Below are 26,279 nucleotides of genomic sequence, written 5' to 3'. Positions count from 1 at the left end.
GTCCTAAAACTCCCAGCATTCCCCAGCCAGCTAAACATGTTCAGGATTCTGCCCTAACGTGTCCTTAAGCGGGGTGCACCCCTAGTCCAAAGGAACTGGAAGCGGGACAGGCTGTGTGAACATAGCAACTAAGGCTGCAATCCTATATAGACCTGCCTGGGAAGTCCCATTGATGTCATTGGCGCTTACTTTTGAGTAGACATGTACAGATGTCCAGGGTTGAAGTCAGTTGAGCAATGTAAAACATATCAGTTGTGGGAAAAGGAAAATGGAGGAAGAGAGAAAAAAACTGGTCTACTTGAGCCCTGAACCATCCCCAACCTGGAGCCTTCCAGATGTGTTGGACTACAACTCCCATCTTCCTCAGCCAGCATAGCAGGGCTGGCTGTGGATGAAGGGAGTTGCAATCCAATAGAGGATAAGGCTGTCAATGTCTACTAGCCCTGATGGCTCTATGCTCCCTCCAGTATCAGAGGCAGGATGCCTATATACACCAGTTGCTGGGGAACATGGGTGGGAGGGTGCTGTTGCGCTCATGTCCTGCTTGTGAGTTTCCTGTGGGCAGCTGGTTGGCCACTGTGTGAACAGAATGCTTGATGAGATGGACCCTTGGTCTGATCCAGCAGGGCTCCTCTTATGTTCAGTTTGGGGAAGACTGGTTCTAAGAGGTGAGTGTAAGGATTACGAGGGATGTGCGCTATGAGGTTAAAAACTCTCCTCCCCATGCTAAGCTCTCCCCCAGCTACACAGCAGCAATAAATTGCTCAGGTCAAAGGGGGCACCCTCCCCCAATCCTGGGCTCTTTAGCACTATCGAGAACAGTGGAGAAAATGTTCAGACAGGTGGGAAAATAAATGGTGTTCTCTGTGAGCTCCAAACAGTGCTTCAGAGGTCTTTTTCGAGGCTGGCTGAAGCCCTGAACAGGAGCACTCCTGTTAGGGAAGGAGATACACTGCAACATTTTGTTGCGGAGGTCCACTTGTAATTATTCTGTTTATAATGCTGGTGTGAAGCCTACGGAGGCAAAGGGAAAAAAGGTCATGCTTAGAGGCCTGGAGTTTTCTGTTGGAAGGGAGTAACCCTGAGAGGAGTAGTTTCATTTCTCCAGCTAAGTGTCAGTTTCATTCCCCCACTTAAGTTTCATTTCTTCAGGTTTGAAGCAGTACTTTTGGTTTTGAGGGAGGAGGGTATATAAAGAGAGCCTGTAAGAGCAGAGATAGCCAGAGCCTAAAGTGAGAGCAGAGTCTGAAGAGTGAGCAGGAAGAGGCAGCCTATAAAAGTCCAAGGGCAGCTAGGGTAAAAGAACTTGCATTCTGCAGCTTTTATTTTCTTTTAAGGCCTTTTATATCAATCAGCTCTATTGTGTAAATACATTTAGTTGTGATTTGCTAGCTTTAAATTTACCAGTGAACTGTTGCGGTTAAACCCTGTATCTGGTGTGTCAGTCAGCCCACGACTACAGCCTAGACCCCACGTTACTGGGAAGGGAAGGTTTAAAAGAAAGGAAGGTGGGACTCTTAATGAGGCAAGAGATCCTTAAGGAGTTGCTCAGGGGGTCCAGGTCATAAGAGGAACCTTGACAGCTGGTTTTCCCAACATTCCATCACACTCTACTGTGGCCAAGAAAACCAAGAATGGGGCTATGCAGGGAAGAGCAGACTTGATTCTCAGGGGCAGGGAGCCATCGATTCCCTTTCTTTTCTCCCACATATGAGAGTGGTGGCCATTCATCCCTAGGAAGGAAAGTGTTTGTGCTTGAGGACCATTTTGTGTGGGAAGACAGAACGTGGCCTTCATCTCCCAAACTCAGCAACGCCTTCAATTCAATATCAATACTGTTTCAAGCATGGAAAATTTGCATGAGCAAAGAACACATCTGATCATGCGGGGAACCCTTATAATCCCACAAGGTGACTGGGAGAGGCACTTAAGAAACATCTGGATTGGAGTTTGGAGCCCAGCTGCATACAGAATGGTGCTGTCAGGGTAGGACTTTGGGGCAGAGGTGCATAGCTCCACCCAGCAGAATGAACAGGAGGTTCACCAAATGCAGCAAGACTAGTTTACCACACTTATATATTGAAGGAAGGGAAGTAATACACATCATCATCTAAAGAACACCCCCCCACACACACAAATTAAATCCAGGTCTTAAAACTACCTAACGGCACTACTGTGCATATGCAGAGAACTTCGGCTATTGGACGGTATAGAAACGTAATTACTATAATCAGCCTTTTCCAACCTGTTCCCTCTAGATGAGCTCCCATCGTTCCCAGCCAGCATAGCCCAGTTACCCGGGTGGTGGTAGTGGTAGACCATTCTTATTTACTCATCGCATCTGCACCACTGGGAACTGAATGTCCCTCCCAGCAAGAAGGGCTGGGACAAGATCATGCTGCTTAGAGACAGCAACAGCCAGGACTATTGTGCAACTGCGATGACCACAGCCATGTGCAGAGGAACAGGTGCAGTTCTGTTGCCCAGAGACGTCTTACTGCTATGGCAGCTATAAGCCAGAGGAAAACATGCAGACTGCACTGGGGGGGACCCGGGTTACTTCTCAGCAAGGCCTAATGCTAGCCCAAGGGCGCGTCCTAAGGGAGGAGTCTATGAGCAATGCACATGCAACAGGAGGGTGCCCTGATACCCATCAATGCTAGCCCAGGCCAGCCAAAGGGGGAGCACAGCCTAACAGCAACTGTAGCACGAAACCAGTGATTGCATAAGAAGCTGCCTGATGACAGGTCAGATCATTGTTCTGCTCAGCCCAATTCCGTCTACTCTGACTGGCAGCAACTCTCCAGGCTCTCAGGAAATCTAGGCCTCTCCCTTCACCTGTTTAAGTGGCGATACCTGGGATTGAACCTGGGACTTCCTGCGTGCAACGCAGACGCTTGGTGGCCCCACCCCCACCAAACATTTCTCCTTCCTGCAATCACTTTTCCTCCCACTTCCTGTTTGTTGCTATCTGCAGTTTGTCTATCGGGAAGCACCCTAAGGAGTGTATTGTCTTCTCCAGCCTCTGCTTCCCTCCCTCCCCCAGAAAATGGTTGTAATGGTTGCTGATTACCAAGATAATGTACGGGAAGTGTTTTTTTTAAAAGAAGGCTAAATGATAACTGCAATTAGTACTAGTGATGGGTGAAGTTACCCTGAGGAAATTAATTATCTACTTGGAAAATAAGGAAGATGTCCATGTGAGCTCGGTCAAGAGTTCTCCTTTAACGTGAACTCTTGTTCTGTGTATATGAGTTTTTGAGCATGCACAATGTCAAGGTGCATTTTGGGAGCTGTAGTCTGGAATCGCATAGTGCACATGATGTCATGCGTCACTACGTTATAAGGCCCCTTCCCGATTGGCTGTTTTCACATGGCCTGCCTGCGTGATGATGTCACCGATTGGCAGGATGGAGATAGACCCGCAGAGTCGTCCTCCTCCTTGGAGCTAAAGCTGCAGCAGTGGTGACAGTGAGGGGAACAGCTAATGAGAGTGGGGGGCGGAATCTAGGTGGTAGGATGACTGAAAATTTAGGAGTGGGATCTGTGTACCACCTTACTGCACATGCTCTGAAGCCTGCAATGAACTCCAACCTTTATGCAAATTCTTAACACATCCAGGCTTGAGACAATGAGGAGCATTACGAATGGCCAAATAACAAAATTCTGCAGCATCAGTAATTAGGACTCTTATACTGACTAGGCACATACCCTGAAAACCTAAACTGGAAGAACAGTTCTGTCTAACTCAAAACCTTGTTTTTAAAAGACTAGTTTGTCCAGTGCAAAATCCACCACACTGCACGGGTGCTCTTCCTTTCAAATATTGGGTTTGCATCTCTTGCAACTCTTAAAAGAAAGGACCATGAAGATTTACAAATATACAACTGGGGGGTGGGGGTGGGGGGAGAGGCGTTCAGGTCCCTGTGGGGAAACATGATGAACACCAAATCCGGCACAGCTTGTCTCCCCGGCAGCCAGCCTCGAGGGGTTTACATGTCACAGGAGGAGGCTTAGCTAGAGGCATGATGAAATGTCCAAAGGAAAAAACATAACAGAGAACACCTCAAAAGCAGCTTTCTTGTCTCGCTACAAGCGCTGGCATTCATTTCCCTAGACACAAGCCAATTTTCTTTTTAATTCCCCCCTGCAGAGACAAAGAGACATCAAAAGTGGACCCGTGCTAAAGCACAATGAAGATTTCTTTGGGGATCCTGATTGGAAAGCTGGACTCCTGCAAATAAACGAAACACTTTGGCTCATGTACCCATACATGCGGCGAATATTCCAGAGTCCAGCCTGGAATTGGCAAGAGGCAGGAAGGAGAAATAATTCGGAGCAGCTGAACCAGAATCTGCCTGCTTTTCCCTGAATATAAACAAACACAGGGCAGAAGATCAGAATGAAGGATTTCCTCTTCCTTGGCCAAAGATTGCCCGTGAAACAGCTGAATAAGGCTCTGGAGCACCCTCCCCCAGATAACATTTCTTTTTAAGTAAGGGAAAATGCTCCCAGGCGAGGAAGCTAAATTTGAGAAAATAAACAGAACACTCGCGGGATTCAACCGGCTCAAGAGCTGCTATTCCTTCCAGCGATTCTATCTCTTGGAGAGGAGACATGTTCGCTCTAGAGAGGGGAGACACACACACAGAGATGGCTTTAAAACAAAACAAAAATTGAAAGCATCCAATTTGCATCTGCACACAAGTGACGACTGAGTGCATAAGCCAGCTCATTATTTATAGGTTGGATTTTCTTTGGTATTCTGTTAGATTATCCTCAGTGGACCGATGCGTGGGCCGGAGGGGTTGTGGTGGTGGAATCGCTTGAGACTGGAGCCTCCCACTTTAACGTGCTGAAAAACAAGAATTTCCTGAGGGAGGTAAAAGCTGTCTCAGAAACTTACAAATCATTATGAACTTATGAGGCAGCCTTATATTAAGAACCTCATAAGAGCCTGCTGGATCAGACCAAAGGCCTGCCCTGTCCAAGCATCCTACATCTCACCGTGGCCAGCCAGGTGCCAGGTGGACGCCCCCAAGCCGGGCATGTTGGCCACAGGGCTCTCCTGCCGCTGTTTCCCAGCAACTGGCGCTCCGAGGCACACTGCTTCTGATGCTGGAGGCAGAATGGAGGCATTAGACTATTTGCCCATTTATCTCAGTATTGTCTCCTCAACCTGGCAGCCGTGGTCTCTCAGGCTGGCCAACTGACATCCCTTTCACTGGAGGCCCTAGGTGCTGAACCTGGGAAATTCTGCATGCAAAAGGTGTGCCTGACCACTGATCAGCTGCCTTTCACATCCTTTAAGGCAGGGGTGTTGAACGTCAGGCCCACCTGGGGGCCAAATCCGGCCTACCTGGGCTCCCCAGATGGCCAGGCCATCTTCCCCTGGCCCCATCCCCTTTCTCCCAGCTGCCAATGGACTGGTGCTTTCCTGGCTTTTGTGTGTGTTTCCCCCACATTCTCATCTTTTTTGCCCTGCCTCCTTTGCCTTTGGCCCCACCCACCACTGGAATGCAGCTCCTGGGGACTTCTGTGAAATTGAATTTGGCCCTCTGACCGAAAGAGGTTTGGCACCCCTGATTTAAGGTCAATTAGGCTTGGGCACAAACTCTTGATTCCCCCCTCCCTCCCCACAATTGACTCCATGGGTTGTACAACAAGGAAGCCACAGATGGCATCATCCAATTCCAATCCCAGAAAGTTGGGAGGCAGCAGGCAGCTTGGAGACAACACAGACTCCAGCACCTTGTGGTCTTTGGCAGATACCAGTGCCACCAGGGAAGGCATCCAAAAGGTAGGAAGGTAGTAGGTGCAATGGCCATTTATGCCTGCACCACCTTCCACACTGGAGCAGTGAGATAAATCAATGCAGGTGTTACCCTTAAGTCAAGTCAATGGCCCACCCAGCCCATGTGTCTCTACATGGATTAGTAGAGGGTATCCAGCCTTTCCTAGGTGACAGGGGCCTGCTTGGGGCTTCTTACACCTCAGGTACAGCCCCTTTGCCCAAAGAGGTCCATCACACCAACCATCGCATGTGATGCTCTTGGGATTCACCAATTCCGAAAGCAGCGGGAGACATCACATGGCCCCTGAAGGGCACTTGTACACGGTAAGCAGCTGCAGGTTTGGTGGAAACAGAAAGCATCTGTGTGAATGCCGGCTCGTTCGTCTGCAGCGCCTGCCAATCCCAGGGCTTGCAGAACACTGAAAAAGCAGAGGCACTCATTAAGTGACACGACACCCCGCGGGAAGGGAACAAGAGAAGGAAGTGGCAAATCTAAGAGCAGCCTGTGACAGAGAAAGGGCACCAGCACACACCAGTGGAAGATCCCCCGCTCCCCCCGCCTGTGAACTAGCTGCTATACAGCACACGTGTGTGCCTACGCTATGATTTGCCCACGCTTTGGAATATAATTTGCTTTTATACACTTTGACCATAATGGGACCACACGGTCCGCCCTGAAACTCTAGCCCCAAGAGACTGATTTAAAATGTAGGCAAGTTGCAAGAGAGTACTACGTCCTCATTCCAGCTCGTTGAAAAAGAGACTGAAAAGAAACTGCTAAAGAACGTTAAGCCTGGAGACAACTGCAGCAATTCCAGCAAAACGGGAATGCACTAGATCAGCTTGCCTCTTCCAGATGTGCTGGACCACAACTCCTGCCAGCCAGCATGGCCACGGATGATGGGAGATGTGGCTAGGGGTGAACAAATGAAGTTCAAAGCTCACTAAGATTTTCTAAACCTCAGCTTGCTCGGCTCTCCTCGATTTGTGCTCGCATTTGCGATCGCTGTTTGTTTTGTGAGAACGGGTTGTGAACTCTGGGTTGCTACTTGTTAACAACCTATAGTTAGACCATAATGCAGGGTTTGCACATAACAACAATCCACGATTCAACAAAAACCCAGGATTCAATGACAACTCGCACTCAACCCATACTCTGGGTTGCTTCTATGTGTGAACCAGGTCAATCATTTCCAATGTTTTGAACAACTGTTGCTCATTTTTAGGAATTTTATGAACTTCATAAGCTGCCTAGAATCATGGGGGCAGGCACCTGCAAAATCAGTTAGGTAAGACTTACAGAATTACAGTTTCCTATCCCTGTTCTGTCCTTCACACTACTACTATATTATTGTTAATATAATATAGTTAATAATTAATAATAGTTAATAATATTAAAAACAGTTAATAATATAGATTGCTCCTCCATCTTCTAGGTACCCCATTGTGCTTGGCCTTTTAACATTTTGAAATCCAATTAAGGGTGCAATCCTATGCATATTTAGACAGAAAAATGCTCTGCTGTTTTTCCCAGAGCTTCCCAGAGAGGTTTGCTTGGCACCTACATTGTGCTTATTTTGGCACCAGCTGAAGACCTTTTTATTCTCCCAGGCATTTTAGTTTTTCAGTTTGTTTTATATATAGTATTGTATTTTAGGTTCTTGCACTGCTGTGTGTAGTTTGCAATGTGTAGTTTTATACAGGAAACCGTTTGGGAGATTAACAAAGCTGCAAATAGCCTAGAGTAGTAAATGGAAAGTTCCTTTTCTTCCTAGAACTCAAAATGCAACTCTTAATATTCTGGGCTGGGGATGGAAACGTGTTTGGACTGCTGCAGTTGAGTGCCAGGGCTCCAGCCCTTAGGTGGTTTTTATAGACCCTCAAGAAACAACCACCGAGGACTGGATATTAGAAACACAGCTTGGCAAAAAGAATGGTGTTCCCAACATCAATGTAATGATAGAATATAAAATTGAACTCCACGGCACAGCTTTCCCCAACCTGGAGCCCTCCAGAAGTTTTGGACTTCATTTCCCATCAGCCCTATGCAGCATGGCCAAGTCTCAGGAATGCTGGGAGTTGTAGTCCAAAACAGTTGTATGGAATGCTGGGAGTTGTAGTCCAAGGTTAGGGAAGGCTGTTCTAGGGCAGAATTGCAAAGTCTGCCAGCAGCCAGCTGCTCTCTTTAGCGGATATACATGTGTTGGTAGTAGACGCTTATGCTTACACAAGGCCACTTTCCTGCCTCCAGGTGTTTTTGGACTGCAGTTCCCATCATCTCTCACCATTGGCTCTGTTGGGTAGGGCTGATGGGAATTGCAGTCCAGCAACATGTGGAGGGCCACATTTTTATTTTTGAACCTTGTGCATGGGTAGCTGAGGCCAACCTGAAGAGGTGCAGTGTGGCATGGACGACTGTCCCCCAGACAACAGGCCAGAGGGTGGGGCTGGCATACCCAGCAATCTGTTTAAAACTCACCTGGCACTGTTACATCACCGTTGTGTTATCAGAGCCAAGCCTCAGCTTAGCTGCAGCATAGAGATGAGAGACTGCCTGGAGCCCCATGTAAGCTGCTCTGAACTTCCCAAAGGAAGAGTGGGATGCAAGGGCAATAAATAAAGGGAAGCATCGAGAAAGTATTACAAGTATGCATGCCAGAATCTGTTCCAGACATTTATGACACGGCCTCTTTCCTGAGATAAATGTCTCATTTACAGATGAAACTATGGACTTCAATTGAGTAAGCATTAAATCGTTCCTCTTACTGTTTCTGCCTATGAGTTCTTCCCAAGATCATGTCACTGCAACACAAAAAGCAGCAATAACTCTCCATTCATTGCTCCCGATCTAGAACACACAGCTGCCCACTGCTCCATGAGAACATAAGAAGAGCCCTGCTGCATCATGAAGTGTCTATCTAGTCCAGCATTCTGCTCACCCGGTGGCCAACCGGAATAGGAAACCCACAAGCAGGACATGAGTGCAACAGTACCCTCCCGCCCATGTTCCCCAGCAACTGGTATACTGCATACTGCACGACTAGTAGTCATTGATAGCCTTCTCCTCCAGGAATTTCTCCAATCCCCCTTTAAAGCCATCCAAGTTGGTGGCCATTACTACATCCTGAGGTAGCAAATTCCATATGTGCTGTGTGAAGAAGCCCTTTCTTTATCTGGCCTGAATCTCCCACCATTCATCTTCAAGGAATGATCCCGGGCTCTAGATTGATGAGAGAAGGAGGAAAACATCTAGGTATCAACTTCCTCCACATCATGCATAATCCTGTACACCTCTACCATGTCTCCCCACACTCCCCTTTTTTCTAAGCTAAGCAGTCCAAAATGTTGTAACTTTTCCTCATAGAGGCAGTTGCTCCAGCCCCTTGATCATTTTGGTTGCTCTTTTCTGCATTTTTTCTAACTCTACAATATCTTTTTTAGGTGCACTGACCAGAACTGTATACAGTATTCCATGTGTGGTTGCATACCACACATATACATAGATATGTATAAGGGCAGTACGATATTGGCATTTATTTTCAGTGCCTTTTGCCCTTTTCACAGCAGCCGCACACTGGGTTGACATCTTCATTGAGCTGTCCACCACAGCCCCAAGATCTCTTTCTTGGTTGGTCACTGCTAGCTGGTCACCCATCAGGTTCTACTTGAAGTTGGGATTTTTTGCCCCAACGTGCATTGCTTTACACTTGCTTAAATCGAACCGCATTCGAACTGCATCGAACCCTCTTTAATGAGCTTCCGCCGTGCATTAAAAACGTGGTTGTTCAGGCAGGCATTTGGGGTGGGTTAGGGTATTTCAGAAAACGTTTTTATTGTAGAATTTTATTGTTTTAAACTGTTTTATTATATGCTGTACATCGCCCAGAGTGGCTGGGTGACCAGCCAGATGGGCGATTAATAAATTTAATAAATAAATAAATATTATTTATTTATTTATTTCATTTCTATACCGCCCAATAGCCGAAGCTCTCTGGGCAGTTCACAAAAATTAAATCCAAGCAACACACAATAAAACAATTTAAAATATACAATTTAAAATAAATAAATAAGTAAGTAAGTAAGTAAGTAAGTAAGTAATTTGCCATTTAGACGCCCATTCCCCCAGTTTGGAGAGATCCTTTTGGAGCTCCTCACAATGCCTTTTTGTCTTAACCACCCTAAATAATGTGGTGTCATTGGCAAACATGGCCACCTCACTGCTCCCTCCTAATCCCAGATCATTTTCATTTATGAACAATTTGGAAATGACTGGTCCCGATACAGATCACTGTGGGACCCCGCTGCTTACATCCCTTGCTTCCCTTCACCCAGCATTCTTACAAAGCCACTCCTACGGAAAACAGCAGCTCCTCACAACCAGAGAGCAGGATGGGGCTGCAGACTGATGCTGTGAAGCCGCTCACAGCACTGATGGCACGACTGGACAATGGGAGGAGACACCTCATGGAGGCTGGCATTCTTTCCCCATGCACCTGTCCCACCTGACATCTGACCAGCATAAGAGACACCCCTGCTGGTTCAGGCCAAACTTTAATCTATCTCAGCATCCCGTTTCTCACAATGGCCATCCAAATGCCTCCAGAAAGCCCCATAGAAGACGTGAAGCCAGCAGCCCTTCCCCACGGTTTGTCCTCCAGCACATGATGCTGAGTGGCAACAGTGCTTTCAGCATGGCCATTCCACGTAGCTACTGCAGGTAACAGATTTGAAGGCGCTAATCTCTGATGGCACAGGCCCTATCAGGAACAAGCACCCAGACGACCATGCCAAGTATGTTCCTTTGCATCAGGGATGGGGGATGTGCGCTGGTGGACTGCATCTCCCATCAGCCCTAGCCAGCATGGCCAATGCTGAAGCATGATGGGAGTTGCAGTCCACCAACATCCGAGGGCCACATCTCCTCCATCCCTGTTCTATATGGATATATGCACAGTGCCTCAGTACACTGAGCACTTTACAAATGATGTCACAAATTGCTCACCTGAAGAAGTCTGACCCCCTCCCCCTTCTACCAGGTCTTGCAGGCTCTACCTACAAACTCCTCCTTACAGGCCATTTCTGCTCCCAAGGTGGCCGATGCCTCTGAGATATGGCGTAGGAAGGGACACCTTAAAGAGCAGCTCTCTGACTTCCACTTGGTGGGAACAACCGAATCGTTTCAACTCTCCCTCTGCCTTCTCCTCTCCGGGCCAGCTGTGTTAAATGCACATCTAGGAGTTTGCTTACAATATTACTTGAGTCATTTATGCAAAACATGGTATGTTGGTTTGTAAACACAGAGAGACAAGAGGTCAACAAAACCAACCAGCGATATAGATAGACAGACAGACAGACATAGAGATATCACATCTGTATGCTGGCTCTACATGAATGGTAGTTATGTAGGGCACGGTCTGAACACACTTTAGGGCTGGGCTGAAAAACAGCACATCCATTACATGGCTGGACTTGTGATACACAGTGTCTTCCCCAGATGAGAAATTTCTGGCCTCCACCATGGTAAAACTTTCCCTTGCAACCCCGCCCCCCGCCAATCCCCAACCCAACACACTTTCAAGAGCATTGTTTTCCTTTTGTTCTCTTGGCCTATCAGCTAATTTGAGTTGGCTGTCACTCGAAGTTTTAGGAGTTGCCAATGGGGAAATTCGCTTTGAAGCCAGCTCTTCCAAGGGGTGTGTTACTTACTCAAGGAAAAGGGGACAGAAGATGATGAACTCTCGATATAGAACATTCCTTCTCTCAGCCTTCCCCAGCCTGGTGCCGTCTAGACGTGCTGAACTAAAACTTCCACCATCCCTAGCCAATAGGGTAATGGCCATGCTGGCTGGGGATGATGGGGCTGTAGTCCAACACAACTGGAGGACACCAAGCTGGGGAAGGATGCTTTAGCCATTTGCCACTTAATGGGACATTTACTGGTGCTCCATGTTTGAAGAGAGAATGGCTGGTGAGACACAGTACTCACTTCAACAACGTGATGGCAATACTATTACTGTCAAGTTTTTCCCCCCTTGCACATCTGCCTGTTGTACTCTGCTTGTGCATAAAAATCTATCTATGTGTGGTTTACTCTCACTGGGCCAGCACAATTATGAAAAGCCCCAGCTTTGATTGAGGAGACTGGGAACCATCTACAAACCCAACGCTCTGTTGCACCAGAGTTCGATGCTCAATTTTTCTTTTACGCAACACAGCCACTGCAGACATCCCAAGAGAGCCCTCTGTAAACAGGACATGGTTCTACGAGGACTCCGATCAGGCCGGCGTTTCCATAAACAATGGCTCACCTACCGTCAGTGAAGTCCAGAGCGTACACTGGAAATCTTCGTGCAATGTCATCAAAAATTCCCTTGCCAACATTGAAGAACTCGTGGAGCTAAAGAAAGGAAGGAAATGTTATTTCAGTTCAAAAGTGCTCATCTATTGTTGAGAGAAAGAGAGAGAGAGAGCTTGCAGCAAGACAATAAAGCCAATGACTTTCTTTTAAAAGGCTATTTGGTGGAGTCATTAAATAAGACAACAATACACTTGGAAGAACCTAGACGGATGGTTTTCCAAAACAGCCAGCTCATCTCAACGTGACCTGACGGTAACTTGCAATTTGGCCCTGCTGCGCCCTTCACTCCCTAAAGCCACATTTGGTGGACATGTTGGCCAAGTTAGACTTTCATGCACCCTGTGGCCAGTTCCCCACAGCCAAACTTTTAAGATGAGAAAAGGGGGGGGGCATAGTTGGCATAATTTCATTCCCAGGGATGAAATGGAATGTTAAAATTATTATTATTCATGCAGAATAAAACGCCAACTTGTGGAAGACAGCAGATCAGCTTGCTTGTGCTGTGAAATCCCAGCCCACGGAACGTGATTTGCCATCTTTTTGAAGTCCCCTCCCTTGGACATTAAATGGCTTGTACAAGTAGACCACTGACTTATGTGACTAGTTAAATATGCTTAGCAGCCAATTCCAGTAACAAGGCCATAAATACCAGATTACAAATCAGTGCTTCTAGACAAGGCTCTGCGATCACCCTGTCTCATTCGTGGACTTTTGTGTGTGAGTGTGTGTGTGTACAATATTGTCTTCCACTTGTAACACTCCTATGTTTTCCCACGGCTTTTTCTGACTTTTTTCTTCCTCCATCCAAACATCACATCTTTGTCTTTCTTCAAGATCGATTTACAGAGAAGTCTGAGGAACAGGGACAGTGCTATTCTCAGAACCATGCAGCGCTAAGGAAAACCATGCAGGGAAACAGATACTGGCTAAACCTTAGGAGAAATTTCCTAATGATTCATGCAACAAGTTCAACTGTGGAACAGACAGACTCTCTTTCATTGGAGGTATTTAAGCAGAAGCTGGATGGCCCATCTCTCAGGGATGCTGTAACTTCATCTCCTATATTGTAGATTTCTTTACTATTTATTTATTTGATCTGTACCCCACCTTTCTTCCAAGAAAAATGGCACCCAAGGCAGCTTACAATCATAAATAAGGGCTGATTATAACAACAATAAAACAAATACATTAAAAAGCAATTAAAAACACAACACTAACAGAATAAAAACAACACCCAACCTGACAAGACTCTCTTACACACCAAAGGCCTGCGTGAATAAAATGCCTGCCGGCAGAATGATGGCAAAGAGGAAGTGAACTTCGCCTTCCTTGGCAGGGAGTTCCACAGCCTGGGAGCAGCCAAGAAGACCCTACTTCCACAGTCACCACCAAACACGCCTCTGAAGAGCCTTTTCTGAAGATCTTAAGACCTGGGTAGGCTCACATGAGAGAAAGTGGTCTTAGAAGGTACCCTGGTCCCAAGCTGTATAGATTATTATAGTATAGAAGCTAGATATATCTTCTAGCTCATTATGTTCAAACTAGAAATTGTGATTGAAAACAAGCTCTGGTTTATCAAACAAACCAGCAAAACAGTCCAAGGTTTGTAGCTAGTTTGGTTTGGAACAAAACAGAGTTTGCTTTAAAACAATCTCTGATTTCAATGGAAGTACAAGCTACCTTTCCTGGAAAGTGAAATTAATTTTGGCAGAAGTCCTCCTCCCAGCCTCACAGGAGGAGAGGAGGGGAGCTTGTGAGCATGAGGCTTCACTCAGGCTTGTTTTCACTCATGTGTCGAGCACTAAATCCAGGCTTAGCCTTACATGTGAACTCTCGCAGTGACAAGCAGGAAGGCGCCCCTGATGCCAACACTTAACTATTTATAACGGAGACTTTTTTCTGGACCAGATTTGTGCTGAAAGGGGAAGAAACTTGGGTAAGTGCAGCACTGACTTCTTAATCATGAAAGTGGTATTTGGGCTTAATGGAAAACAGAAGAATTTTAGGAATAGCTATTTCAAGGGGATGTATCATGAAGGCTGGGAAACTGATTTCTTGGTTATAGAGCAGACTTACTCATTACTGAGATCTATTGTAAATGCAAGCCTGGCTGTATGTTCTTTTGCCTTGGGTGGTTTTTAAAAAAATATTTAAAGTAATTAGAACACAAATAAATAAACAAAATATACTGAGGGCGCAATCTTTTTTTTAAATACTTTTTATTCTATTTTTTATCTTTATAAATGAAATAAACAGTACCAACAACCTAGTCATTATCTGCAGTTTCCAACAATACAGTATTCTTAGGAGGACACAGCAATAACGAAAAAGAAAAGAAAAAAACAAAAGGAAAAGGAAGAAGAAAGCAAGAAAGAAAAAGAAAAAAATATTAAAAAGTTACTTAAAAGGATTAAATTTAAACTCTATTACATACAAACTTCAAATATCATTCTACCTAAAACTTATACCTATAACATTGCCAATATTAGAATTCAGTACAGCATAGATAATCAACCTTACATTTCAATATCTTATCACCAGTCTTATAGCAAGGGAGCAAGCCTACAATTCATTTCCAGTAACCATATATTGCCCTTCAGTTAACATATAATAGTAAAGCTTAACAATTTAACCAGCCAAAAATATTACTAATCAAAGTCTCTACTGAGGGCGCAATCCTATTGGGATAGCCGGCCACCTCCAAACTCAGGGGAGGCCGACTATCCAATGCAGAGCGGGCAGAGCGCAGAGGGGATCCTCTCCTCTACACTCTGGGCGCCCTGCATTTGTGGCTAAACAGCTGGTTTTGGCTGTCTAGCTGGGGACCTCGGAGCGGGGGGCCACACAGCACACAGGAGGTGTTGTAATGATGCTTCCACGGTCTCCTCCCCTCCCCACCCCCAAGAATGCCTTCATTTCACCCACTTGTATTGGCCCCAGGAGCATAACCAAATCACCTGTAGTGTCAGAGAGGCCTAGAGATCCATAATGCCTTGCTTAAGTTCATTATTAGTGCAATTCCCTTGCTAGTAAGCCTCTGAGCATGTAAAGATGAGTCAAAGGGCTGATAGCGCAGCCTAGCACATTCCATACTAATGAGTGACTCAAGATGTGCCTGGGATGTCAAGTTTGTTTACCTTAAAGCTACAGAACCAAGTGCTGTTAGTCTATGCTGGGAATGAATGCTAGGGGGCGCTTGCTGCTGTCATGCTGCCTCACTACTAACATGTATGGTATAAAGCCCATTGTACCTCATCGCTCTGGGTTCAGAGAAGCTGTCTGATCCAACCACTGGGTACGCCTGTGTGCTGTAAGTTACTCAATAAAGTGCTCCTTGTAAGTAAACCTGGGTCTGATTTATCCCTATCTTGGCACCTCTAAATTACAAGGTCGAAGCCCACGGCCGGGGCAATATACCACTCTGTGCTGCGGTTATGAGCATGGAGATGGGGAAGAACGGTGCTGCCTACATGGTGGCGAGGGCGGGGAGGGCAGTTTCTTGGAACCAAAAAGTCCTATGGCCATCTAGACACTGTCTAGCAGCCACAGGATTGCTCGCTTAAGGTGATATGAAAATGCAAGTGGAAAGTCTACTGTGCATCTAATATCAAGTCAGGTACATGACTCTGGCACCACCCACCCCAATTTCACCTTCACCGACTTGTCGGGAGAGATGCTTCGTTGCCCGTTCAATGTTACATTCTTATGCATTCTAATGCACAACTACAAGGACGTGAACTTCGTAAAAATCAGTAGCAGCTGACAGAAGTGGGTCAAATGAGCTTCAGTCACAGCAGGCACAGATGGCCCATAATTTCCCCTACCAATTTTCAAACACTTCCAGTTCTTGTCCCCTTCACCCTTACAACACTCGTATGGGGCCGGTACAGGGAGGGTGCGAATTTTCCAAAAGCCAGTCAGAAAGCTTCATGGCTGAGGGTGGATTTGAACCCAAGTCCCCTCCCACCTCTAAGCTTAACATTATGTCCCACAATAAGAATAGCCCTAGAACTTACTTTGCAGAAGTCTGCGGTTTGCAGGTATGTGTCATGTGTATGCCAGTGAACACGCAATGTGCTTATTATTACACTTAAATTAGCATGCGGCTACCAGCCGTTTTATTTGTACACTTACTAGTGCTTTCAGTATTTATTTTAAATCGCATTCACAATAAAAGTGCTCTGGATGGCTTACAATAAAAGTAACACAACACCACACCGCCACCGCCCCCCGCCGACTGGGTCAAACTCACAAATAAAATCACAAAATAAATCGAAAACAGCACAAATCCAATTAAAAGACCCGGGCAAATGAAAACTTAGACTCTGTACCAGGTGATCCTCCCTGGGTAGAGAGTTTTAAAGTCAGGGTGCCACAGCTGAGAAGGCCTTATCTCTGGCCACCAAGCACCTCGCATCGTTTTTGTGAATGATTTATACTATGATGTATTATAATGTATTTTATCCTTCACTTGTACACTGCTTAGAGATATTTGTAAATATGGTAAGCAGTATATAAATCTATGTATGTTGTTGTTGTTGTTATCATCATCATAAGCAGCAGCGGCATTTTGGGACAAAAGGGTACCCAGCACGCACCTGTCAACATGATCGACCACACGTGCCTCCCACCTTTGTTTAAACCCAGAAGGCATAAGAAGATGCTTGGCTGCAGTGGCATCTGCCGGCAGCCCTCGCCTGCCCTCTGCTACTAGGCCACCTGCCTGTTCCTTCCAGCCTGTCAATGCCTCATCACTATCACTTCTCTTGGCTCCCAGGACAACCTGTGACAGCTGCCGGGATTCCTAACCTCTGCACCTCTTTTCCCTCTGGGGATTAGTTTTTGCTCCTTTGTGTCTGAAAACAATAGCTCACAGGGCCAGGAGAGGGGAGGGAGGGAGGGAGGGGCTGGATTTTAAGATCTTAACAGAAAAGTGGAAGCAGCTCCCATGGACGAGTTCAAAGGGAGAACCCACTTGCCTCTAGCACCTCTACTGGTGTGCTTACTCATCGGGCTGTGGCACACAGAAGGAATCATCCTCTCTGCGCTGGTGGAGAGGGGAAATGAGCATAACCTCCTGCACACTGAGCATGTTCTGCTGGCCTCTGGCAGCAATCAACAGCACCCACGCTTAGGCAAGGAGGCTGCTCACAGCAGCAGCTTGTCAAGGGCTCCTTGGAGGCCTCTCTCAGTCTAATCCAGTAGCCAAGTCCAGACACAGACAAAGGGATTCTTTTCAAAGCTTATTCCTCTTTTACAACTTAACAACTCTACTGTTAGCAACTAGATATGAGCAGCAGAGGACCTATGCCCTACGTTGGAACAGTTGGTCCTCGTTTGAAAGGGAATTACTGGCAGACCCCTGAACTTAAGGACTAGGGAGAGTCCCTCCCCCTTTCCCTTGGATCCTCTGGGCGCAGCCGCTGTTTGCGTGCCAAATTGGCACTACGCCTCCTTTCTGAGCCCTCCACTTGGCGCCGCTCTCTGCGTTGGCATCGCGCGTCCATCAAGTATGCTTCCCGCGCTTTGTCACTCCCAGGACTGCTATCTAAGCTAGGAATGCTGGTGGGAGGAATCTCCGTCAGCTGTTGGCCCTGGGAAAGAGGAGCGCACTCCTCTCCCAGGAGCGACTGCTCTTCCTCAGAATCAGAACTACTCTAGGAGTCTATGGGCTCAGTGTCCACCCTGACATAGCTGAAGACACAGCAGCAGACCCAGAGGGGGAAACAAGCTCAGACAGCATTCAGACAAATGTGGGGAAAACTGGAAATGAAGGGAGCGGGCGTGCCATTGTCATTCATAGACAGATAGATAAAAACATTGTCCCAAGTTGCCTTACAGCAAGTCAGACCCTGGGTCTATGGTGGCTGGGAATTATGGGAGTTGGGGAACATGGGCGGGAGGGTGCTGTTGCCTCATGCCCTGCTTGTGGGTTCCCAGTCGAGAGCTGAGCTGGTTGGCCACTGTGTCAACAGAATGCTGGACTACATGGACCCTTGGTCTCATCCAGCAGGGCTCTTCTTATGTTCTTAACACATCTCGAGGGCACCAGGTTGGGGAAGGCTGATCCTACCCAATATGGTCAACTCAGACTGGCAGCAGTTCTCAAAGATCTCAATCTGAGGCCTTCCATTGCCCATCCTTTCAGTGGAGATGGCAAGGACTGAACCTAGAGCCCTTTGCTTGCAAGGCATGCGCTCCACCTCTAAGCGACAAGCCCTCCATGGAGTGCAAGCATTAAAAATCCATTTGAATTTGTCTTATTCCCTTTTAAACCCATCTACGTTGGTGGCCATCACGACATCTTGCGGAAGGTAATTCCAAAGTTTAGCTATGCACTGTGTGAAGAAGTCCTTCCCTTTATCTGTCCTGAATCTCCCCACCAATCAGCTTCATAGGATAACCCCGGGTTCTAGTATTACGGGAGAGGGAGAAAAATATCTCCGTATCCACATTCTCCACACCATGCATAATTTTGTACACCGGTATCATGTCTCCCCTTATGCTCTTTTTCTCCATGCTAAACAATCCCAGCTGTTGTAACCGTCTCTCATAGGGGAGATGTTCCACCCCCTTGATCATTTTAATTGTCCTTTTCTGCACTTTTTCCAGCTCTACCGCGGTGGTGTTCCTCTTCACATAGCGGCTCTATGCTACTCTGAGAGCTAAAGGAAATATCCTGCCACCTACTTGTCAGGAGTGCCTTGGCGGCCTCTCTCAGTAGATTCCAATAGCCAACTCAAGACACAGACGAAAGGATTTCTTTTCAAAGCTTTAATCCTTTTACAACTTAATGACTCTTTCAGATGCTAATCACCAGCGACTAAAGCAACGAACAGCAGGGTGGCCTAAGCTTCAAGTAGTCAGTTGATCCCCATTTGAAAGAGAGTCACTTGAAGACCCAGAACTTATGGGCTAGGGAGAGATCCTCCTCTTTCCCTTGGGTCTATGGGAGGCTGCCGTTGCTTGCGCGCCAAACAGGCACTACGCCTCCTTTCTGCGCCCTCCATTGCTTGTCGTTCTTTGCATCTGCGTTGAGCATCTAAGAAGCCCCCCTCCCGCACTCCCTCACTACCAGGGCCACTATCTATCTCAGGAATGCCGGCAGGAGGAATCTCTGCCAGGTGCTGAGCCTGTGAGGGATGAGCTGGCTCCTCTCCCACGGATTGCTGTTCCTCCTCAGAATCCGAACTGCTCTGAGGCTCTCTGGGCTCAGTTTCCACCCTGACACTACTCCTGTCTCTGGAGATCTGCCAAGCCATATGACAACGAGACAGCAGTCCTGAGGGAACACATACCTCAGTGTCTGGATTTCCCCAGACTTGGCCTTCTTGGATAGCCATCCAGTCACCCTGCCTCGCCATCTCAAAAGCTGTGGCTTTATGAGATTAATCTGAAACAGTGGGGAATGCATCACTGGGGCTTTCATCTTTCATCACACCTACCTTGAGAGGCTTGTGGCTGTGTGTTTTGTGGTCATCTGTCACTGCCGAGGGCCTCTGGTTCACTACTGTCAGTAGATGACGCTGGTGGACCAAAGCTTCTTTGAACTCTTCTTCCGTTTTTGTTTCTAGAAGCTTCTGCCGAAAGGTGATATCTGAGAACATCGTGGCAAACGTCCGGCCGACTTCTGTGGCAGTTTTAGTACTTTTCTGTGGGGGGAAAAGCCCCCAAGATGTTTAAGGGCGATTTGAGATATTTGTACTATGGTGTGAGCTTTTTGTTGGTGCCCTCCAGATGTGTTGGACTACAACTCCCATAATCCCCAGCCAACATGGCAGTTGTAGTCCAACACATCTGAAGAGCACCAGGTTGGAGAAGACTGCTCTCGCCGATTTTGGATGTGTTGTTCAAGCACAATTTGTGGAAATCCGGTCTTACTGAAGTCCTTGGGAATAACATCCAACAGATACTTGGGCAATCCAAGGCTATAAAAACCAGCCAAGAGTTCGCTACCTCAGCAAGAGTAGCAATTGCTACTTCAGATCCACAGCTCTAGGAGCCTTTCTACACATTACACAGAATATGGTTGTGGTGAAACGTTAAGAGACCAGCTAGATCCATGGCCCATCTTGCCCACAGGTGTTGAACCTCTTTCAGCCCAAGGGCAGAATTCCACTTCAGAGAAGCTCTCGGGGGCTGCATTCCAGTGATGGGCAGGGCTGAAGGCAAGAGGTGGGGCCAGAAATGCCACTATATTTCAGCTTACAGCTCTTACTGTAAGTAAGTTCTGTTACTTACTGTACAGAAGAGGCAGTTCACCCTTTCAGAACGTGGGAAGCCCATGCAAAAACCAGGAAACCACTGAATGACTGTTGGTTGGGAAAGGGGCGTGGCCATCTGTGGGCCACCGGAGGGCCAAACTGGGACCTCATGAGGGCCGGATTTGGCCCCTGGGCCTCAGGCACTTCACCCCTGCATCTTGTTTCCTACAGTGCCCACCAGGTGCCATTGGGAAGCCTCCAAACAGGGCAATAGCCACCCCCCACCGCCTCGCTACTGCCCCTGAGCAAACAGCATTCAGTGACCTCTTGCCTTCAGTCTCAAGGTTCCACCAAGGCTTTAGCCTCTTCTAGGAATTACTTTAATTCCTTTTTAAAGGGATCTAAGTTAGCAGCCCTCACCATGAGCCAGAAATCAGGACTACTCCATTTCAGTGTTGGGGTAGAGTACATTCCTGGAGGTCAGATTTTTGAATGCTCCCCGACATAAAAGACTCCTTGTATGTAGTAAGTTAGCACCTCAGGGACAGTGTCCTGCTAAACATGCAGGGAAGGGTGTGTTGCTATTTTTTTTTAAGTGGGTGATCGTTCAAAAATCAGCCCGCCTCTCCCCAATCTGAAGGAGTACAATCCATTGACCAAGTGCCTCATTCTGTATCATCTGTAGAATGGGTTACACAGGTCTAGGATGCTGGATTTTTTAGGGCAGGGATGGGGAAACCTAGGGCTCAGGGGCCAAATCCAGGCCTCTTGTATTCCTCAGATGTCCATGCCCTTTCCCCACAACCACCAGTTCTTTGGTGATTTCCTGGCTTTTGTGCACTTCTTCCCCATTCTAAAAGGCTGAAATATCTCCGCTAAGGCTTAGTTAGTGGCAATAAGGACTTTATGCCTCAACATGCTGGTATTTTTTGTATTTTTGGCCCCATTCCCTTTGCCTTCAGCCCTGCCCACCCCTGGAATGTGGCCCCCGTGAGCTGTTCCGAAACTGAAGTCAGGTTCAATAAACCTATTTGAGACAGATTAAGGATGTGCAAACCCACCCTGTCCGGGTTCTCTGGGCACCCGCCCAGCCCCTGCCCTGGCTCGCCAGTCCCTGGACCACGCTCGAGCCCCTCCTGCATACGGCGAGCAGCCCGCGTTCACCCAGGTGGCCTCGTTGAGCTCCACGGTCGCCATTTTTTGAAAAATAAAACAGCAGTTGTGTATTTTTGAGAATGTGCATACAGTCAGGGCCAGAAATATTGGAGCAAGGATAACTGTTTTGGCAGTTGGCCTCTGTACACCACCACACTGAAGTTGAAAGGAAACACACCCAGATGGGGGCGAAGTCAGGACTTTCAGCTGTAATTCAAGGGGTTTGACAAAGGTGGGGCACTAACCATTCAGGAAGGACAGCCAGTGGCAATGTGCATTTTCACGCATATGCAAATATGCGCATTTTTGTGATCGCCATTTTATTTTTCAAAAAATGGTGACCGCGGAGCTGGATGAGGCTGCCAAGGTGAGTACGGGCAGGGGTCCAGCGAGCAGGGTTTGGGGGTGCGGGCAGGGGGGTTCCATTGGATTCCCAGATGGAATGGGGCACCCGCACCATCCTTAAGAGAGGGACAGAGAATCCTATCCTAATCATTGCGTAGGAAAGAAAGCATAGATCGCTTTTAATCCTGCGTGCAAGTAATAAGAAAAAATACTGCCTCGTCTTCTGCTTTAGCAAGATTCTAAATAAGAGACAGCCAACGTCAGCCTACAGAGGAGGAAAGCGTACCATTTTTGGAGGAGCAAGCACCAGTATGACGAATCTCACTTCGCAGGAGTTCTCCCCCCAGTTCTGAGGCCTTTCCAGCCGGCTGATGCAAACGTGACGACGCTGAAGGGATTTTATAGTGCAACTGTCAAACAAAATAGGGTTATTTCAGCAGAGGAAGCAATCCATCGGGCGGCACACTATTGCCTTCAATTATTGCTACATAGGAAAGGGCGGTAGGTAGGGCCCTTGCCACCACAGATAGCTAATGGAGAATGCATATGGGCTAGTAACTTGTAGAACAGAAGAAGAAGAGCCTCAGAAGAGATTCACAGAAATGAATGCTGCTTTTACATCAAATTCATATTTCACAGAAGGAGCTTCATGAGGTTGTCACACACTAGATTTGCTCAAATGACTTATAAAACAGTCGAGGGAGAACTAACGGAGAACTATAAAAATCCTGGAGAAGAGGAGGACCATGTAAGACAGCTTGGGGTCCTTGAAAGAGGAAAAAAGGCAGGATATAAATGTAATAATAAATAAAATCTTCCTCTTGGTAAATACCTCCTTTAGTAATACTCAGAAAACAGTGGGGAGCATTTCAATCTCCCTGGACATTTAGTAACTTATGCAGAACTTGATACACATTTCATCATCTTATAGTAACTTTTGTGGGCCAAATGTTAATGCCAGGATTGGAGAACCCCAAGAATTCCAACGGTGTTTCAAAACACTAAATTTCTAGAGGTTTGCTTGAAAATGAGATACCAGAGAATGAGAAACAAGAAAGAAAATTTAAATGTTCAAATGAATTGTTTCTCCAATCGCTCACTCTTAATAACAAACTTAGATGTGTTGAGTGCCAACAGAAAGACAGACCCCAATGCTGGGAAAGACTGAAGGCAAAAGGAGAAGGGGATGGCAGAGGATGAGATGGCTAGATAGCATCACCGTTGCAATGAATATGGACTTGAGCACGCTCCGGGAGAGAGTGCAGGACAGGAAGGCCTGGCGTGCTATGGTCCAGGGGGTCACGAAGAGTCGGACACGACTGAACGATTGAACAGCAACAACTTGCAGAAGTACAAAAAACCATTTTAAAAACCAAAGAGGGCAAACAACACCCCCCCCCCCCGCTCCCAATGAGGACCGAACATGCTCAACTGCAAAAGAATGCAGAATGTCAGGTGGAGAAGAAGAATGAGAAACTGGGGTGGGGGGAAGAAGGAGTGGAATGCCCTTTTTGGAGGGAATGGTTGGCTGAAACAAGTAACAGCAGCATTCCCGTTAGGATTGCAAGATATTTACTGCAGCTCCCACTCATCATTCCCATCATTTCTGACTAAAGGCTGTGCAGCAAAACTGTTTGAAGATTTTAATTATGGATTTCAGCGTATGAGTGAAATAATGCTAGGGTAAGGATGACAGATTGAGTGCAACTGCCCATCTATCACATTCAGGGAAAATTTATGTAAATCCTGTTAATTGCATTGCATTGAGAAGCCGGGCTTTAAAAGAATTTTGTGGGTATTTGTTCAGTCTGCCTTTCTGAATGTTCAGAGGTTAGTTACAACATCCCTTGAGAGTCTTCCCCCCGCAATCTGAAAACGCATGTTCAAAAGGGCATTTGCACTTGTTATTCACATGCCTGTTTCTCAAATGCTAAGCATCTGCCAATCATATAATGACCACTGACAAAAGGAATCGGGGAGGAGAGGTTCCAGCATTCGGACGCAAGTTCACTCTTCCTTTTCCTTGCACACATTTTTCTTTATCATCACCTCTGTAAACATCCTGACTGGGATTTGCCGAGAGCACACTTTCCCGAGACTTTGGACAGAGGCTGTTCCCACTGCCAGGCCGAATTCATTCCCTCCACACAGGTGCCATTAATTAGCATGTAAGTGAATCCATATGGGAGTTTTGAGCAGTGAATGGGCCCTTTTTGATTGACACCCTGATAGTTCAGTAACTAGATTTCTGTGAAATAAAACAGCCTGGGAAACAAAACCAAGGCACTGTTAGGTGAGCTCGTTTCCATTATGTCGCAAAGAATGGTTTTATGTTTCATGCAAAAAAATTTCACTCGCTCACATGGTCTGTTTTTGTCATCTTGACCCTGTTTTCTAAGACAAATGTCAAGCCTATCAACTCGTCAAAGACAATGAAAACACACAATAGTACCTCCCACACAATTTCCGCCCTATCTATCTTTGGCTGGCCATCAAGAAAGCTTTGTGGAGTCGCATGATCTCTCCCCACTCAAAAGGTGCAGGAGATTCTCCATTACACCTGTAGTACTTCTTGAGAAAACCAGACTTTCTGGAACTATGAGGTTCAATTCTAGTTTTGATTTTTTAATAGAAGTGCTTCAGGATTTTGAGGAAGCATCTGGAAGTGTCAGAATTTTCTAAAAACATCTGGAAACATTCAGTGGTCCAAAATGCTATTGTCTGGGATGGAATGGATAGGACATATAGCTCTCATCCTATCTGATCTGCATCAATCGCCTGTTCAGTACTGGACTCAATTCAAGCTGCTAGCTCCTGCATGTAAAGCCCTTGAATGGCTTGGACCTGGATAACCTATGGGCCACCTCCTCCTCCTGTATATTCCTTCCCGTAGCTTTTCCTCAATATCTGAGGCCTTCCTCAGTGTTCCCCTGAACTGAGCTGCATCAACAAAATACTTCCTCCCAAGAGAAAACCTGCCCTGAACCATCACTACAGAATCAGCCAATTTGTTTGCCATGGTTTGTTAGTCAGGGCCACTTCACAAATACAAAAATGTAACGTATGCATGCCAGAAGCACGGGGATTACACTGTGTACACGCCAGGGAGATCAGGAGCTGCTATGAGTACATGGGGCAAGAAACATGATGTATGTGAAGCAGCTCTTAGAGACAAGTCTGAAGACTTTAGCTTGTAAACTTGGATGCATCAATAAAGGTGGAAAATCTGCTATGAAATTCTGCCATTGAGTAAACAGAACTTGCATGTAAATTCCTCTGTTAAATTCAATCACCTGGTGTCATCAATATGCTGAATTTCAACTGTGCTTCCGCCCTCTCATGCGTATTTGTATTTATTGCACTAAGACATGCCATATAAACAGAGTGTTGAATTTCTAGGATGATTAGAGTTATCTGTCAAATTGTCTAGCTTTGTAGATCATTTTAACTCTCATGCATATTCATCAGCAGCGCTGATGTGTGAACTGATAGGTGAGCAGCTAATGTATTGTTTGCAATTTGGTATTTTGTTCTGGGTATTCAGTGAGTCAGCACTGTCATTTTTAAACTTTCAAGTACAATGATTAAAAAATTCTGGGAGTTTGAAAAAGAGGAAGAGAAAATAAGATAACATTTACATTTCAGAAGATTTTGTGCACTCCAGAGACCACCTTTCATTTATTGGGAAAATCCCTGAAAAGCCTTTGCGCAACGTCAACTCAACTGGTGAGGACTGGCACGGCATGCCACGTGTCTGACTGCAAACCAGGAAGTCTCTCATTCAAATCTCATCTGAGCCACGAACTCACTAAAGGCACACTCCTATGCATGTGTAGACACACACACAAAAAGGCCTACAACTCCCAGAATGGCTGGCTGGGGAATTCTGGGAGTTGTAGGCCTTTTTTCTGTCTAAACATACACAGGATTGGGTCCTAAATTGCTTTATACTGAGTAAGACGATTGATCCATCTAGCTTACCATTCAGAATGGGTAAAAAAAACAACCCTGCATGAAAACAGTAAGTGGTCAGGGGAAGGAGGAGGGGCCAGAGGAAAGGGGTGTGGCCACCCAGGGAACCCCACAGGGCCAGACTGGGGCCCCATGGAGGCTGGATTTGAGCCCCAAGCCTGGGGTCTCTGCACACCTGCTTTATTGGAAGCCCCCTGTGATGCTTCCTGTAATGCTACAGGAGCTGCTGCAATGAGGCTTCTTTGCAAACCTCTCAGTGGTATTAGAACTCCATGGTCAAGTGAGAAGAGTCCACAAAGTGGAGCCTTCCCATTTCAGGGTTTCTTCAGCACATGGGAAAAGGAGCCTGTATTCAAGTGAGGATCTCCAACAGCATAGAAAGGAGGTGTGCTGTGGTAGCTACCATGTCATTAATGGTGACACCTCAAGGCTCCTGAACACAGAACACTGT

The 26,279-nt window shown here is 46.5% G+C and overlaps 1 protein-coding gene across 3 annotated transcripts in view; it reads right to left on the bottom strand.

Moving 5' to 3' along the window:
• SLC4A11 (solute carrier family 4 member 11) overlaps positions 1 to 26,279 on the bottom strand; it is a 210,034-nt gene that overhangs the window by 45,981 nt on the left and 137,774 nt on the right. For all 3 annotated transcript variants that reach the window (XM_084855308.1, XM_084855309.1, XM_084855310.1), the window contains 3 exons: positions 22,143 to 22,266; positions 19,598 to 19,804; positions 12,107 to 12,191 (listed from right to left, as the gene is read on the bottom strand). In XM_084855308.1, the coding sequence (XP_084711434.1) occupies positions 12,107 to 12,191; positions 19,598 to 19,804; positions 22,143 to 22,266 (416 nt within the window). The remainder of the gene's footprint in view (positions 1 to 12,106; positions 12,192 to 19,597; positions 19,805 to 22,142; positions 22,267 to 26,279) is intronic.

Source organism: Heloderma suspectum, chromosome 5, assembly GCF_057233095.1.
Source record: "Heloderma suspectum isolate Gila_16-S chromosome 5, 16-S_ref, whole genome shotgun sequence".
NCBI classification, from domain to species: domain Eukaryota; kingdom Metazoa; phylum Chordata; class Lepidosauria; order Squamata; family Helodermatidae; genus Heloderma; species Heloderma suspectum.
The sequence above is the reverse complement of the archived record's forward strand: the minus strand, read 5'-3'. Positions and strand labels throughout refer to the sequence as shown.